This window comes from Aptenodytes patagonicus, chromosome 19, assembly GCF_965638725.1.
Source record: "Aptenodytes patagonicus chromosome 19, bAptPat1.pri.cur, whole genome shotgun sequence".
Taxonomy (NCBI): Eukaryota; Metazoa; Chordata; class Aves; order Sphenisciformes; family Spheniscidae; genus Aptenodytes; species Aptenodytes patagonicus.
Window position 1 is genome coordinate 7,713,511 of NC_134967.1, and position 17,934 is coordinate 7,731,444.

General features: G+C 40.6%; 1 protein-coding gene across 2 annotated transcripts in view; it reads left to right on the top strand.

Annotated features, from left to right (window-relative positions):
* Positions 1–16,944, top strand: part of SKI (SKI proto-oncogene) — a 122,401-nt gene extending 105,457 nt beyond the window's left edge. For both annotated transcript variants that reach the window (XM_076355867.1, XM_076355868.1), the window contains 6 exons: positions 1,332–1,457; positions 1,963–2,078; positions 3,838–4,112; positions 5,095–5,396; positions 7,986–8,216; positions 11,997–16,944. In XM_076355867.1, coding sequence (XP_076211982.1) covers positions 1,332–1,457; positions 1,963–2,078; positions 3,838–4,112; positions 5,095–5,396; positions 7,986–8,216; positions 11,997–12,185 — 1,239 coding nt within the window. In that variant the 3' untranslated portion in view covers positions 12,186–16,944. The remainder of the gene's footprint in view (positions 1–1,331; positions 1,458–1,962; positions 2,079–3,837; positions 4,113–5,094; positions 5,397–7,985; positions 8,217–11,996) is intronic.
* Positions 16,945–17,934: the final 990 nt, after the last annotated feature.

A 17,934-nucleotide genomic window follows, 5' to 3' on the forward strand; every position in this document is an offset into this window, starting at 1 on the left:
TAGACTGTTCATGGACATGAGGTCATAATTTCCTCCTAATTAAGGTGTGCAAAAGGGATGGCATTGCTCTAGTTACATAGCTGTTGGGTTTGCCTGGAAGTCAGTTGGGAGTCTGGAGAAGTGCGTTTTAATGATACTGCTTTCAGTTCCTCATGTACTCTTCAGGTAAAGTCATTTAGATCACAATTTTCAGGAGTGAATAATCATTTGGAGAAGCAGTCTCTGCGTTCCCAATTCAAGATGCCTTGAAGGGGACTGATTTTCAGAACACAAGACATTGGCAAAGAAGATCCTTTCTTTCACTGGCAAATAGACCTGGTTTTGAAGCATTTCAGGCTCTCCAAATGTTGCCATGCCTGTGTTTTACAGACACACCTGTGTAAATACTTGTTTGCCCACAAAAATCACAGTAAGGTGTAAGGATGAAAACATTTAACGCAAATATGAGCTATTACTAGTTATTGCAGCATGGTTCTGCCACCTTGCTTAGAACCAGGTTGAATGGGAATATGGAAAGGTAGAGAGTTCGGAACTGCAAAAAGAAAAGGAAAAAAAAAAAAAGAACAGAAACTGAGGTGGTATATTTCTCTTATTATTTCTAGTCACGATGGCAGCATAAGGTCCAGAACCTTCTCCCTCCCTGCTGATAGACGTGTTTGTACTGGCAAGTCTTCAAGCTGGTATCCCCACTGCACCAGTTAAACCAGTAGTTACCAATTTTTTTGCAAGCCACGCTGGGACTATAGGAATTTTATTCCTTCACAGTGTTGAAGGAAAGGGGTTTTGCTTGCCAAAGGGCTTTCTTATGCTTGAGGATGATTTATGGGCCAAGCTGAGCCACTTGTGGAAAAGGCAAAGCAGCTCTTGGCAGCACCCCCAGAATCCACTGCAGCTGTGGGGTAGTGAAGTCATCGGCATAACAACCACTGCAAACAGAATAACAAAGTCTGTTCTGTTCTCGTTTAAAATAATCTTTCCAGTTCAGCAACCACATTAAACCTTACCTTTCTGCATACAAAAATAATAAAACGCAGATAGTTCTCTGCAACATGGTGTGAATGTCTCACTTACATTACTGCCTATCACTCCTGCACCATCTACACTTTATCGAAGTATTTTAAATGAAGGAATGAAGCTGCATTATGTCATAGTTTGTGTCTGTCCCTTGTTTTCACTCCTTTGTTTTTCCTTAGGTTTAAAAACGCAGGAAAAAACCCAGTGTTTCTTTCTTTTAAATACAAAATTTGCTTTTGCCTTATATAACCTGTTTCTAAGCTGATTGCAAAATGAGTAATTCTGTCTTTGATTTTTCCTGCCTGTCTTTGTTTCAGGTCCCTTCAGATCCTCCCGCTTCCAAAAAGCCCAAAATAGATGACTCTGCTTCCCAATCTCCAGCTTCTACTGAGAAGGAAAAACAGTCCAGTTGGTTACGGTCCTTATCCAGTTCATCTAATAAGGTGATTGCTGAATATTTTCTAATCAAAAGGGAGGTCAAATTAGCATGTGGCATCCCTCTACTGAAACCAGAAGAGAAAATGAGAGAAAGAACTTGCCCAGGTTTTCTAAATTAATAACATTTCTATCCTTTTTCTAGTAAACATTGAGCTATACAGTCCTCCCAGTTTCTTTGCCATCTTCCAGTGTTCACTGACCTTGATTGTGACAATGAAGTAAGCAAATCCTTCATGCCTTTGAGGTACAAGTATCCCGAAAGACTCAGGAGCCTTTTGTGGTCTCTGCCATCTACATATAACTTATTGGCAAAGAAAAAACGTGTGAGGTTTTACATTAGTACAGTTCACCTCTTCCAGTGGAATCTGCTAAGTAAGTAGGTCCTAGCCAGCAGGGGAGCAGTTTTAGAGATAGCAGAATGTGTACTGAAAAGCATCACTAGCACTCCATTGTGATTTATAGTTTAAAAATTGTTTGTATTTACTTACTTTTCTTTCCCCTCCTTCCCAGAGTATTGGCTGTGTCCATCCCCGTCAGCGTCTCTCAGCTTTCCGGCCCTGGTCCCCTGCTGTATCAGCAAATGAGAAAGAGCTCTCAACCCATCTTCCCACATTGATCCGAGACAGGTAAGGAGACATGAACTGAAGGGAGAATGGGGTTAACAGCCGTGGAGATTTATTTGACAGCAAGTTGCTTTATGTTTGTTCCCTTGCACTGTTAACTGGTGGCTTTGTAATTCAGTCAGTCAGTCCACTAGTATCAGATTAAAAAGCATTTGCAGCTGCAGTGTTTTAATTTGCAGAAGGGAAATAAAAAGTACTGATATTTTGTGCATTCATTAAATAGGTTTTCTTAGGTGAAACATGCCATAAAAGTCTGAAATGAAGGCTGCTTCTATGAACCTATGATCATTTTGGGGTACAGTCATCAGAAGTTCTTGAGCTTCACTGTTTAAAGGAAGATTGAGTTATTCTCTTAGGGCAGGTGGTCAGGGACCAGCCAGCTATTTCCAGGCAACTGCCAATGGGTGACTGCAGCAGCTCTGTAACACTGGCCACTCAGCATGTTGCCAACACAGCTGCGTGCTACCTCCTGTATGGACAGTACCATTGGAAGATGAAGGAGTGAATAGGCTGCACAGGCTACCCCATTCCCTCTTGATGGCCAGTGGTCCTGGGGGGTCATGGCAGAGCACACTGGGCAGGAGAGCCTGCGGAAGACTCCTCAGCTTGTAAGACCCATCAGAAAGCTGATGTTATAGGCCAGATTCTGCTCTTGGATAGGAACATAATTAAACTGGTACAAGAATGAGTCACCACTTCTAATAGGTGGGACCGCTGGTGTCACGGTTAGAACGGAAAGTGTCAGAGCAATTATACATTCCTTTGCCAGACTTGAACTGTTCAGTCTGAAAAATCTTCATGCCAGATTTCTGCCTAAGGGTAATGGTTTCTTTGGAAAGTTTGACTAAAGTGGCCAGGTGTTTTTAGGGAGCATTATAGAGAATGTATTTTGCTGCCCTTATGAACAAGTTTCTTAGAAGCTGTTGGGGATTGATTAAGGGAAAAAAAAGGAAAAGAAAAGAAAGCATACCAGCATATCCTTGCTTTTAAACAGACGTTTCAGCTAGGTACGGAGAGAAAGGCTAAACTGGTGTAAAAGTATGCCCTTGGTATCCCTGTGAGAAATTTGGCCGATTTAAGTCTTGGGAAAAAAACCACCTTCCAACAGGTTCAGGAGAAATTTTAATATATTTTAATACATGACTAAAGATACATCATGTAGTAGATACTGAATTGAAGTTGCAAAGACAGTCTTTGCTATGTTTTTTGCAAAATTCTGTGTATTTGACGTAACAATATTACTGTCATTTAACATAGGTTTGTTGGGTTTTTTAACTGTGGTTTTACATACATGCACTCAGATGCACGCTGTGTCAAAAAATTAAATGCTTTTTGCACTCCCGTGGCCTTTCTTAAGGAAGTGCTGTTTCCAAGTTTACGAAACATTTGTGGATAGACAGAAGTAAAACTGTGCAGTTAGGTAAAACAATAATGCATGAAGATCATGACGAAACATCATTATAATTTTCAGATTCTGGGAGATCTCATCTCTTTGGTGCTTTTAGAATATGTGGCACTTCGAATATGATCCCTTCTGAACTGGATGGAGATTAGCTGTATAAATCATCTCCATGTTTAAATGAGTGCAAAACACTCAAAGCAAATATATACATAAATATATAGGCTGGTGTAAATCAGTGGAACTTACCCTGTCATTCCAGTAAGTGTCTTGTAGTTTCAGTGTAACACATGGATTGGGAAGCATTTTAAAGCCAAGAATATGACTATTTTCTCCTTCCTTTTGCCTCCCCCTCTAAAACAGTTTTTACTCCTACAAAAGCTTTGAGAATGCTGTGGCCCCCAATGTGGCACTTGCACCTCCAGCCCAACAGAAAATTGTCAGCAACCCCCCCTGTGCCACAGTAGTATCACGGAGCAGTGAGCCACTGAGCAGCACTGTCCAGCCACGGAAAAGAAAACTTGCTGCAGAGAACACAGCTATCCCAGAAGCAGCAGCCACTGTTGCGGCCACTGTTACTGCCACTGAAGAGGATAAGGAATCGGAAGCAGAAATTGAAGTAGAAACCAGGGAAGAATGTAAGTGACAGTTACATCTGCCTTTATTTTGTTTTATTTGTGCTCCATTTTCCTCAGTAATCCACAGGAGTTAGCTGTTCAACTTCTGTTGTTGAACAGAAATATAATTCTGGAAGCCTAATACCTCAAGGGGATGTAAAAATACAGCCTTAAGTAATAATGAAAACCAAGAACGGAACATAAGTTGGGGGTGCGTTTTGCTGGGAAAGGAACGTGCATTGACAGAAAGAAGCACCTGAACCACAGGTGTCCACTAACCTAGAGTCTTTTATTAGAGCAGGCAAGTGTTGTGCAGAGGACAAAATGTATGTGGTGTTAAAATAAAAACTGATGGTTTGCTATCTGATCAAGAGCCTTCTATAAAAGCCTTTGTGGGATACACACAAATAGCCCGTAAAAATTCCAGAGCGCACACACATGCAAGTGTGGAATTTTGTGTCAGACAAAGAATGTGGTCACACAGTTTCACTACCACATCCATGGAGCTGAATACCTAAAGCAGAGATCAAGAGCTAGTACATTCTTAAACAGTATTCCGATATTGGGCCTCTCAGCAAAAGATGAAGGAAGACACTGGTATCACCTCATTAATGTCACTTAGATAATTCTGCTGCTGCCCTATGTTCAGTCTTTACTCAGCGCATGCAGTTTATGTAAAAAGAAGAAATGTTACCCACTGAAAACAGCAGGATCATGTAGGTTTCCCTGAAGAAATCAGTTTCTTCACACCCATGGAGAAAACACTGTTTGTGACATAAATCCCAAAGTCACAATTCAAGCGAATTGTAAGTTGGTCCCTTAAGTCAATCAGCTTTGCATTTTCATCACATTTCAAGTATCAAAGTATAAAACGAGTATTTTCTTACTCAATATTCAATGAAAAAAAGGGAAGAATCTCCTCTGTAGAAAAGGGCCTCAGCGTATTTTGAGTTATATTAGTTTTAGACGTTTTTTGTTAATTTTTGATTTTTCTATTTTTCAGTCACCTCCTCCTTATCCTCGCTCTCCTCCCCATCCTTTACTTCATCCAGCTCTGCAAAGGACATGAGCTCACCTGGGATGCAAGCCCCAGTCACAGTCAACAGTTCATATGAGGTTGCAACACATCCTGACTCTCACAGCAGTGGGTTGGAAGCCGAGCTGGAGCACCTAAGGCAGGCCCTGGACAGTGGCCTAGATACAAAAGAAGCCAAAGAAAAATTCCTCCATGAAGTTGTTAAAATGAGAGTGAAGCAGGAAGAGAAGCTAAATGCTGCCTTGCAAGCCAAACGCAGTCTACATCAGGTAATGTTGAAAAATAGCTTTCTCTTACCACTGTCTGCAAATACTCTTCCAGGTAGAAACGATTAGGTAGTGTCATGTAAAAAAGAATTGCCTCATTTTTCCCAAATAGCAACAGCCTTTACTGGGGTACTGTTTGTAAATTCAGCTGGGAAACCAAAGTATGCAGGAACCATTCCTACATTTTTAAGCTTGCCACCTGTTTTTGCCTTAGGGTGTAAATCCATGGTTACCAAAATCAACATCTTTTCATTACTGAAAAAAATCTTCTAGTCCAGCACGGTTTATTTTGTTTTAATTTCACTGAACTAGAAACGTTTCTGTCCTTACGGAGGCTTTATCTGCAGTTCTAAAAGATTTGTATAAATCCTGCCGTTGCCCAGCTGAGGGCGGGTATTCCTGGGACACGGAGACACTTGCTGAAGCTCTGATGAAGAGCTGAACTGCAGATCTTTGTTAAGCTTTCCATTAGCCGTGCTTCACTGAATGCGGAGACGTACTGGCCATTAGCGAATCACAGTGGCTGAGCAGAATGGCGGGTGAACTTTTTTATTTGAGCTGGGGCAAAAGCAGTACATGGAAATGGAAGATGGAGCCAATGTAGAAGGTTTGCATGTCCGCTTTGATTATTGCATGTGGAGCTGTAACCAAGCTAGAAGTGTAATCCATTAGATGTATCTGGGGTGCCAGCTGTAAAATAAGGGCCTTGTTTCATCTAGCATGGGAGAGAGAAAACCAGTACTTGTACTGTTGGCCAGAAGCAGGTATGCAGTCTTGTTAGCTGGCACAATGCGTTTTGTTTCTTTGGGGAATGAAACAAAGGACAGTAGCTCACAGATGTGATTTGGGTACGATGTGACTGCTGTGTTTTAAAAAAACACCAGAAAACCCCAATCCTCAAAACCCCAGTAGGAGATTCAAGTATTCTACTAGCAGGCAGGAGGAGGTGAAAGAGAGATTGTATTAGGTGCGTAGACAATTAGAATTCTACCAGAAGTTTGCAAACTCAAATTTCTGCAAGAGCTGCAGTATAGCGAGCCAGTTTCTGTGTGCACACCTCTCGGGTGAAGATGGCTTGTTATGTACTAGCTGCAGACCCAGGTCCCAGAGGAGGGAGGCTGAGAGCTGTCTTTTCAACTGAGCTGCTTGTTCGTTGTCACCTTGAGCAAATCACTTCATTCTCTTGTGTTTCAGTAAATACGTGTTTTATTTTATGTATTTAAAAGTAAAAGTAAACATATACAAGCAATGTATATTTCAAGCTGTTTTAAATATCTAAACTAAATACACAGTGTGTACTTAAAGTAAAGCAGGAATTACATGAAGTAGTTGATGAAGCAGAATTGAGTGTTGAAGCATTAAATCAAGCAACATGTCAAAGTGAGAGGGAATATGGTATCTGGCCATCATTTTCCATTTGGGCAGCTGTGGGTTTCCAGTTCCACATGCAGAGAAAGTACATGTGTGCATGCTTCCAAAGGCAAGGCTGAGCTAACAATGGCCTGGCTGGGAAGTGAGATTGTCAAAAGAGTGAATTTCCCATGACCCGACTGCAGTGTTACTTAACAGAAACACGTTGCTGTGAGGGTTCGACTCTGACAGAGAGGAAATGCTGCTTCTGGGGGGGGTGGGTGGGGGGGGTGCGGATCGAACTTTAGTTTCTAATTTAACCATTTAGGAGACAGACCTTTAGTGAGCCACATTTTTGTGCTTATGATGAACATGTCTTTTAACCAGCTTTTTAAAAACTTACGAGTTTCTTCCTTTGTACCTTTAGGTTCCTTATCATTATCACTTCAGTTAATGGCTCTCTCTTGGATTTGAGATTTCAAGGTACCAGCTCCTATTAAGAACCTGGACAGTGGGAGTGGCAATTTCCAGAGCAAAGCATGGTTTCGATTTAGCTTAAGGTTTTAGCCTGCCGTTTTCCAGATGTTGTGACAGAGCAGTCCGTTGGCTGGTTGCCAAGAGACTTAGGGCTACACACCAGTTACCTATAGCAAAGCAAAATTGCCTAGAGTTAGAAAGAAGACACACAATTTGGTTTTTCTCATACTTGCCTTAAGTGGGTATTTGGGGGCTTGATAAAATGGAACTGCTTACTGATTTCTTCAGCAAGTAGTAAATTTTCTTGTTCAGCTTTGCTGTACACAAAGGGCACTCACAAACTGCATTTATCGTAACGTAGTGTATCTTCAGCATCTTCAATTAAAGTGCAGGCATTACAGTTGGTTTGTTTGAAACTTCGAGCTAGTGTAGAGCACATTGCTAGTAGTTGTTTCCAACTGCACTTCATCTTTATTCAGTCACAGATGGTCACAGCTATTTTGCTTGACAAAGCAAAATGTGGCTGTAGCATATAGCTTTTTATTATCCAAGAATTCAGGGTATCTTGCGCGTAGGATCTCATGCTGATTTAAAGGAGGAAAGCTTGTACAAAGTTCAGAATGAGGTTTAGACATGAGCCTTCTTGGTCATAACCAACAGAAGGTGGGAATTTAGTTTGGATCGCTTCCTTTACAGTTCTGTTTCCTTGCACTAATTTAGTCTCTGCTCCTCAGTTCTCACAAGTTAACTGCTTTTGTATTCTAGGAGCTGGAGTTCCTAAGAGTGGCTAAGAAGGAGAAACTGAGAGAAGCAACAGAGGCGAAGCGCAACTTAAGGAAAGAGATTGAACGTCTGAGAGCTGAGAATGAGAAGAAAATGAAGGAAGCCAATGAGTCTCGGATACGACTGAAGAGGGAACTAGAACAAGCCAGGCAGATCCGGGTTTGTGACAAGGGCTGTGAAGCAGGCAGGCTCCGGGCCAAGTACTCAGCCCAGGTAAGACCCGACCGCCAAAAGCTATAATAGCAAGTAAGCTCACGATTTCTGCAGTTTTCAGGGTTAGTTTCAAGTGTCTGTCTGTCCTCTAATGCCAGTGGCCTTGTTTTGTCTAATTTGATATGAGTCCAGCTGCTATCTATAGAATGTCTGTGCCCCTGTCATGTCAATTTACAACCCTAATCCTAATGCAAGGTGTTACCGATTTGCCTCCACCTGACCACCTACATCAGTCCCACAGTTCTGCCTAGAACTTTGCACGTTTGTCAGTTGAAAATCACCATTTACAGAGAACGAAGACAAGTGCTAGTCATTATTTCAGTTCCACTAATACTCTGTTGGCACTGCCAATGCACAGGGATCCATTTCAATACTGTAAATATTAGGCAGAGCCACTTTCTCTAATAGTATTTTTCCTTGAAGATCAGGCTAGACCTACAGGAACTATTTAAAACAAGAGAAGAAACCAAGGCCCATCAATAAGCAAACTGCAGTGCTGGGAAGGAGTGATGTTTACAGTTGTAAAGCACAAGATGAGCAAACTGTCAGGTCTAAGAAAAGACTTCCAGTTTGATCTCGGTGAAAGTTCTAGGAATGCTGGAACGTGTTGTTACAAGCAACTCGTATGCTTTAAGCTTCCGAACTAAAAATCTCTCCCCGCCCTCTCCGCGTCAGATTCTCTTGCAGTAAAAGATTCTGAAGTTTATTTATTAAACCATCCAAAGCCAAGCGAACCGAGAGCTCAGGCTGCACATCCTTAAGTCGTTGTATCTTGGTGTTGCAGGGCATGTGGAATGCAAGGCCATCCTCTGTTCCAAGCCCCCTGAAACGACCCAGCGTAACAGGCTGAGCTGAGAGCAGAATGGCAGCGTCCTGGATTTCCCTGAGAAATAGCCCTGAAGAGCAATCCATTGCGTGCCCTGCCTTCCCCTTCCTCCAATAAAACAATCCCAGTTGTCCAGTAATGCGTTTCCTAGAAAAGGGCATGGTCCCACACCCATTGTTAACCCCCTCAAACCCCCCCTCCTCTATGGAGAGGTGCTCCCAAACGGCCCCTCTCCTTAAGGCTAACTCCTTTCCTTGCCACAGCTGCCTCCCCTGTAGTCTTGCCCTGACCTGCTCCCACCTAATATCCCTCTGCCAAACCCCTGTCCCCATCACTGGTTCCCAAGCTAAAAGCCTGGCTGGGAAATGCATAAATAAAGGCAAGGGTCAGCAAGCATTAGCAACAGAAAGTCTCTGAAAAATCGGACATGCTTGCCTGAATTTAAACCCCTAGAGCAGAGATGTATCACTTGCATGGAAATGCCACATAGGTGTCATACAGTCACAAGATCAACTTGCATGTTGTAACATACCTGAATTAATGTTAAAGGGAACTCTGCTAGACCATGTTTACTATAGCAACTTTTCTGCCACGCATGTTGTTAAACACACGCTTCATAAATGTGGTGTTAAGCCTAAGGCATGAGCTGCAAATATTTGGCGTGGTTACTTTAAGGGAGGCAGGGGGAGAGGAAGAGAAAAAGCAATAGCAACCAGAAATTCTTCTAACCCTAGGCTCTCAATAACGGGAAGGGGAGCGGTCCACTTGTACTGCTATGAGACATGTCTAACCAGGAGACCAGAAGCAGGAAATGATGTGGGCTTCCTCCCTAGCATCACAGGATGTCTCACTGATAAGAGGTGTCCAGACTAAACATAACCAGATTGAGAGCTGCTGCACTGGGCGTTGCCGGCAGTTGGCTTCCACTTGAGCAAAAAAAAGCAAGGCAACAGCAAGTGCAGATAAAAGTCAGCGCCATACGTACCACACAGAGCTTTCCAACTCTGCAGGTGTGTCCTCCCTTGCTTTGTGACGCGCATGAAGTTTTTGACAGTGATGTGGGTTTTCAGTCTCCTAATAAATTCCCTCCCTGGGAGGGAATAACTGAGGTTTCCTAATATGAAAGGTTAAAATCACCTCAAAAAGAACTCAAGTAGCCAAATATTCTGCAGGTTTGTCTTTTCTAAAGACATTAACGACACATTTGCAGCAGCAACTGCAATGTCCTGTTGCATGTACTCAGGCTTGCTGTTACAGCACCAGAGTGCAGTGCAGCAGCATGAGGACGCTCATTAAGCCCCAAATGCAGTATTACTGCTGTGCCTGGGCAAAATGTCACATGGCAACTGATGTCTCAGGGTCTGGAATAGCCGCTTTATTTAGCAACTACCTCAGAGATTTCTGCATGGCACTTACTTAATAGAAAAATACCTTTAAGTAACATCAAAGTCTGAATTTTACAAGACTTAAGTAAGTTCTTAAGTCAGTCAGTCACGTAAGAAATTTTAAAATAAAGCTTTATACATCCTTTTGTCTTTATTTTGGAGTGCACACAGGAAGTTTGTCACTTACTTACGTTGTGTTCACTTCTTATTTTTGAGGAAACCACAATTCTCTAGACAGGCTTAGTCTGAGAAAACTAGCATTGGGCAAGCATGAGAGGGAATAATACAACAAATTCAGGGGTGTAAATGTCTTTGTGTAAGCGTAAAGTATTAGATGCTTAATACCTATTGAATATCAGTGTGGTTTATGCCTGCCTTTTTTCTTACCTTGATACAGAGATCCAAATATGGATGGGGTGGTGGGGTAGCCTCCATTTTAGCCCCAGACATACAGGTTTTCCTTTCCTTTGTTAAATGGCGATCTTTTGATAACTGCTAATCTTACCTGTTTGTGGCCTAAAATTGCCTATTATTTCAAACGGGTGCAGTTTTTCTAGTGTTTACACCCTTGAATATTGGGGCTTTTCTCTGCCTTTGGTTATCGGTAAGTAAAAAAATAGGAAGATTGAGTGCTGAGGCCATTGGGGAGGCTGAGGCCATCTGCATCTCTTGCCGTAACTTGGAAAAAGACTGTTAGATCTCAGCAAGTGATCTCTTCTAAGGCTATTTGGAACATGTATTTCTTTAAGTCCATTTCTGCGCCAAGTTGCTGCATGTTAGGACCTGCTCAGTCCCATTCCTGCCCTCTAAAGTCCAGCTTATTTGTGAGTTGAAATGGTGCTAATTTTCACTGTTTCTTGGGGAGTTTCTGCTCATTCAGAGGGCTCCCTGCATCCCAGCTTTCTGGCATCCATATTCACAATCCCCTTCCCATCTACACTGTACCTCCACATCCTCCGTGCCCATCTTGCCTCCTTACAGTTCCTTATATTTGATATGAAGGATATAGCGGTTCTTGTATACGAGAGGATACTACAGTTGCTTTTGTTGGACATCATTAAGCTATAGCTGAGACATGGGCCTTTGATGTAGGCAACTGGGTATGTTTCTGGTCACTCATATTAATAACAGTTGTAAGAGATCGGAAAGCAAATTACTCTACCTGTGCAAACTTCACTTGTAGTTGACTTTGCCAAATTGCTGCCTGCCTACAGAAGTAATTGTAATGGTTTAAGCACAGCGACCAGAGTTCTGTTACCCTAAGGCACTCTTCGCTATTCTGTTTTTCACCCTCCTTGCTGGAACTTTTATAGAAATATTTAAGAATCTCAAAGCTAAACAGTTCATGCAATACATGTGCATAATTGTACATTAGTGTATGGAAAAAAGTAGGGAAAAGGGAATTCCTTCCTCATTATCAACTTTGATAATCTTATGTCTGGACGTACATGGTTTTATTACTCTTCTCACTTTGTGCTAAGGTGCTAGTGTGTGTCAAAGTCTACAAAATCATGACGGAACAGAAATATTAAAATAGTTTATTATGTTTCTTAATATGCTTTTCTCTAGATTGAGGACCTACAGGTTAAGCTTCAGCATGCAGAGGCTGACAGGGAGCAGCTCCGAGCTGACCTGATGCATGAACGGGAGGCTCGAGAACACTTGGAAAAAGTAGTCAAGGAACTTCAGGAACAACTGTGGCCTAAATCAAGCAGTCAATCCAGCAGTGAAAACACAACGAGCAACGTTGAGAACTAAACAAACACCACATCATCTAATACACCTACAGAATGACATATATGCACAGTAAGGGAGGATGTGTGGGGTACGTGTGTAAGTGCATGTGTGCGTAGCTGTGTCTTGGCACACAGATCTATGAATATGGATTCTTATTAGTTGGAAGGCAAATGTTACTCTTTATAACAGAAGCACTGAATTACGCCTCGTTTTTTTCCGATCCATATAGCACAACATCTTACTGTGCCTATAAAACACAAAGTGTTTATAAACAAAATACTTCTAAGTCCACAGCAAATTTTCTACTGGCAAACTCCAAGCAAGCAGCATCGTCCAACTAAAATCAGAGTAAAAGGCAAGCATGGCCGTGTTTTTATGTTGCCCTTCTGCCTGTTGGAACATTTTGGAATTTAAAAACAAACAAACTTTTCTTATAAGCTATTTAAAATAATTCATTACACAGACTCGGTATTAAAAAATTAACAAGATTTTTATAATGAACCTTTAAAAGCAAAACAAAAAAAAAAACCTTCGATGCACAATTTTTAATGACTTGTTATCGGCTTTGGGATTCTTAACGTAGAAGCCCTCTGGTGATGATGCCATTTCATCAGCAGTTTTCCAGCCATCTAGGAAGCCATCACAGTTTTAATCCTGTCACGTGGTTGTATGAGAATTTCAGAGTGCTTTTCAAAGTTGATTTTTTCCTTGGAAAGAATTATCTTCATTTCCTGTCCTGAACACAAGAAGAAAGGAAGATGCGGGATTGGAAAGGGGTGGGTGGTGGGAGCGGGGATGGGAAGAGAAGACGTACGCTTTAGAATTATAAACCCAGCCTTACAGACTTCAGTGTTTGCAAATCATGCCATCTTTTCTAAAGACATCTTCATTAATTGATGTGTTCAAAAGACTCGCTTCATCCAAGAGCACTTCAGCTTCAGGAAAAGAAAGGAAGGAAAGGAAGGAGACGGAGGCTCTGTAAGTCGGCTGAGAAATAAAGCAGAAGACGTGTGCGTTTTGAAGTCCTTCCAAAATCTTTACTTCAGCTTTCAGTTTTCTGGAAAACTCATCTTTGTTGCACCATCTTACCATAAATTCAGTATTTACCTGCTCTTATCATGAACTCTCAGTCAGGATTTCTGTGCCCAAGGGGAGTGCAACATCGCATTGTTGGATACTACAGAAAAGAAAAACAACGTTTTTGCTGCTGTGAATAAGCCTACATCTTTTTTAAAAAAAACTTTTTTGTTTTTAAAAAAAGAAATTACTTTAATTTTGGGATCCAAGCCGCAGCCCCGGAATAAAAATGCAGCATGCCATCATCACTTTGTCTTATTGGTGGTGGTGTTGATTTTTTTTTTTTTTTTTAAAACCTGCACTTTGTCAGAATCTTACTCTGCATTTTATTCCAGATTTCTAAAGTTTACAAGTTGAGCATTCTAGATTCTACCCTGCCTAATAGATGTGAAAATCATCAACCCAGTGTTCCACCATGCAACACCTTGCATCATCATTTACGTTTACACAAAATGAGGATTCGGCAGGTATAGAATGCTACCAAATATGAATTCACCAGACCAGTGCACTGCTGGTTGAGTTTTAAACCTGTTTTGCGTGGCTTTGTATCTAACAGAAGTTGGGAAGCAGTACAGATGCTCCCGGAAGTGCTCAACCAATAGAGTTGGTGCTTTACTGAACAAGAGAAAAGTGATTTTCACCCGTAAACACTCACCTCTTACACACTCAAGCTGATCAGCGTGAAGTGAAAATTTGATCTGGGGCTGCAGATGTGCCTTCCAGCTCATTTTTCCTCTCAGCATCTTATATAGGCAATGCTGACACTTTTTTTACCTTAAAGAATAAAAAGAAAAAAAAAAAGAAAACCCTATGCATCATCATACACAGAAGTTATTCTAAACGAAGAAACATATTTCCAGTAACCTGTATTTGCTTTTGGACATTAATGCAAACTATGTAAGCTTAAAAATTATTTCCCAGTAGACAGAAAGCGGCTTCCAATCCTAAAATTACAGTATTTACTTACAGTACATTAGAGATTTTTTTTTTTTTTTAAAACAAGAGCTGTTTGCTTGAAACCATTATAATAACCATTATAATAACTGTGAGCATTAACAAAGAAGTTCATATATATGTTTTAGGTACAAAAAGAAGAAATACAAAAGGAGTAGAATTACTGGGACAATGTAAAACTGTTGGGAGCAAGAAACAGCTAAACCAAGTAAATTACATGAAACTGTCCGTTTATACAGGGGTTTGCCCTTGTGTGTTTGGGATGCTGGAGACTGAGTCTAGATGCAGATCTCCTCTTCTAAAGTGCAATGCAAAAGGAATTTTGATTATGCTTAAGCAGGTTTTTTTTTTAACGTGGTGTTTTGTTGTTTTTGTTTTTTTTTTGCTTCTTTGTATGTTTTTTTTCTGCGATTATTAAATCATATGCATGGAATTAAAATCTCTGCCATACGTATATTCATTAATGGGCATTATTACTGTCTTATGTAAAGGGTTTATTTTGTTATGCAGTATGCATAAAAATGTTCTCAGCCTTATGATTTCCAGATCTGTATTATTCACTTATTTCTTCAAGGGAAACTAAATAATTTTAGCTTTAGTTGATCATTGTGCATTTCAGAAGTCTCATTAGGGTAAGCTTTACTGCCATGTGAAGAAATTACACATAGAACAAATGTATTCCCACCCCCACTCTCAGCTTCTTTGAAGCCTTACTTTGCAAATCGCGTTTGTTCGGGTTTTTCCCCCTGACCTTCGATTGTGTCTCCCCCCTTATGACTCAGCAAAAAAGGGCAACGTGTCCATCTCTAGATGTTTTTTTTACAGGAAAAGCAGTCCACTTACCTGCAGCACGTGACATCCTTTTTCTTCCTTGTGTCTAGGGAAGCATACCGATTCGCTGGCACAATTTCTCCTGTGCATACGATGCTTTTATCCTCCAAAATTAATGCCGTCTTCTTTTTTTTCAAAGGCAAAAAATAGAACAGTAAATAGTCCCATCAAACCGCCAGCATCACCTGTGCTTCACAGGTAAACGGCGTAAGATTCGCAAGAAAGAAGTCTCCAAAATGAACTTGCAACTATTGTTACAAAACCGTGGTTTCTTTTGCCGTGCGTTACGGTAATTCTATAAAGCATAATATATGACAAATGAACTTCAGAATGTTTGAGGTTAAGACTCAACAGTATTTGATCCTCAGGAGTTAAAACATCCTAGTAAAAACATTTCTATAAATTAAGGTTTAAAATCAGTGTGGTTAAATAAGGTGCAAGAAGACTGAGAACAAACGTTCTACACCAGCAGTTCGTCAACAGGAGAGGTGTACAGGATAGGAGTCTATCTTAAAGAATTTTGTCTTTCCTAAATACATTTTAACAATAAAATCTTAATTATTTCTGCAGAACGTATAGTTTATTTCTAATTCAGAATTTCTGTGCATGTAATTGATTTTAAAATTGTCAGAAGACAGCTGCAGAGACACTAACTCTAGACAAGGGCTGTCAAAGCAGAGGGGGTCTTCAGAGAAAAAAAATTTGTGCAGGTGCTTGAGGTGAGGGAGTTCTGTGTGTAATTTCTGTGTCTGCAACGCTTCAGTAAAACAATTGTTAGCCCGTTCAGGTGGAATTGCTTTTCTTCTGACTTATCATTGAGACCCGCTGCATTCCATTTGCGCTCTGACCTGCGAGCATAGGAATTGTAAAGTCACATCTTCTCGTTTCATCTGCTCTTTAGTTTCCTTTAAGAAGTTAAAAGGGAGAAGAGGTGTTTCATACAGGCTGTTGACTCTCCCTGTACTTAAAAATATATTACTTAATACTTGTATATTCAGTTTAATTACTCATCGTTTCTATTACTGAAAGAAGACTTAACGAAGGGAAAAAAAAAACCAACAGCAATAACATTCATATCTATGGAGCAGCTAACTAGTATACAGAATATTCTGCTTTTCAAACAGAACTAGCCAATGTAAAAAAAAAAAGTTAAAAGTAAATTCAACATGTAAATACTTTTTTTCATTTTACACTGTTGTATTATAAGTGTATATGGTGTTTACTTTTTCAAAACTCTTTCTTACCTGGTAGTTGTCTTGTTTTATGAGTTGTGTTTTTAACTAAGAAGAACCTTTGCTGTCTGTTAGGAAAAACAAAACAAAATCTTTTTGCAAGTTTTAAATGTGGGTTAATCTTTCTCCATCGTTTGCATTTTATTTGTCCTCATTTTCACTGTAAAGTATTTTATTACCAAAAGGTTGGTTTTCTTTCCATTCTGCCCTCTCACCAGTCCATGTGTTTTAGAGAGAAGTTTTTTGTTGGTTTGGTTGTTGTTTTGTTTTGGTTTTTTTTTTTTTTAAATCAAAAGAACTCACAGAAATGACATTTTTTCAATTGAAGAAAAATAAATCTTTACATTTATAATAGCCAATAGCATTTCAGCACATTTTTGTTATCCTGGTCTCTCCTATGCTGCTGCTAATGACAATATTATGACTTACTCTACTATTCTAGAACTATTTTTATGTAAGTAATGTATGCTTTCTTGTTTATAAATGCCTGATTTAAAAAAAAATAAGAAAAAAGCTTGGCATATTTATCTATTTCGCTGTGTACCTTGATAGTCCTTTTCCACCCCCTTTTCCACATCCCCTCCCCTTGAAGCAGATAATATTGTAAAATAAAGGACTTTATGAGATTATGTATGAAAATAGCTATGCTTATATACCACAGTGACTGAATGTACAGTGTATAGACGCATTACCTAAAATAAAATTGTTTGTCCAGAAAAAAATAAATAGACATGGGATGTTTTTTTGAGTTTTCTGTGCTTGCAGCTGTGGCCTAATTGTTCAGGCCAGGCAAACTTCTGAGACCGTACAGGGATCTGAAGAAGTGCTAGGTACCTCTGTTTGAAAAGTCAAGACTTTTAAGTTAAACACCACAAACTTAGAGAAAATCCGCTACGCACATGCATGCACACAACTGACTGATACCGTTACTTGCCTTATATTAATTTCCCAGGTTGCACATGTATCTGTACCTGAAGTGCCAGCAGCAGTAACAGGAACAATAATAAAACCCACTGGAAAGAAATCCAGTGCCAGTTGCCCTTTCTTCCGGGAATGCCTTCCACCCAGCAGCCTAAAAAGATGCTCCTGGGCAACAGCCGTGTTGACTGAAGATGAGGTTGTGGGCCGGTGGAATTGGGACACTGTCGAACCACCTCAAGAAAAGGTGTTTAAGGCCGGGGACCGCTCAGCCTGCTGTGGCCCAGTGGTGACAGATGAGTGAACGGGCCGCTGGCTGACGCAGACACGCAGAGACAAACTAAGGCTAGCCTTGGTCAGACATCTCCCCGTGACATGTGCCACCTCAGAAGTCTGACGACAGAACAATTTATTATTATATGCTAATACTACTAGATGCATATTTATGGCATGCATATCCAAGTCATATTTTATAAAGTGTCCAGCCCATTTTAGCTTGCAGGGCAAGTGTGACTTATCCACACATTCATCCTCTTAACACCCCCCCCGCTAATAACAACAAACCCCATTTTGTCTATAGGTGGAAGCAGCATTACATTCTCTTAGGTGCTGGAGGGAAGCTCAGGTTGCCTGCCATGTTTTAGCTTTTCTGGCAGACCAAAACAAACAAACAAACAAAAAAAATCTGCCTTATCACCTTAGATGTGCTGAGGCACACTAACCACCTGAGGCTGAGAGTTAAAACGGCACCTTCTTCG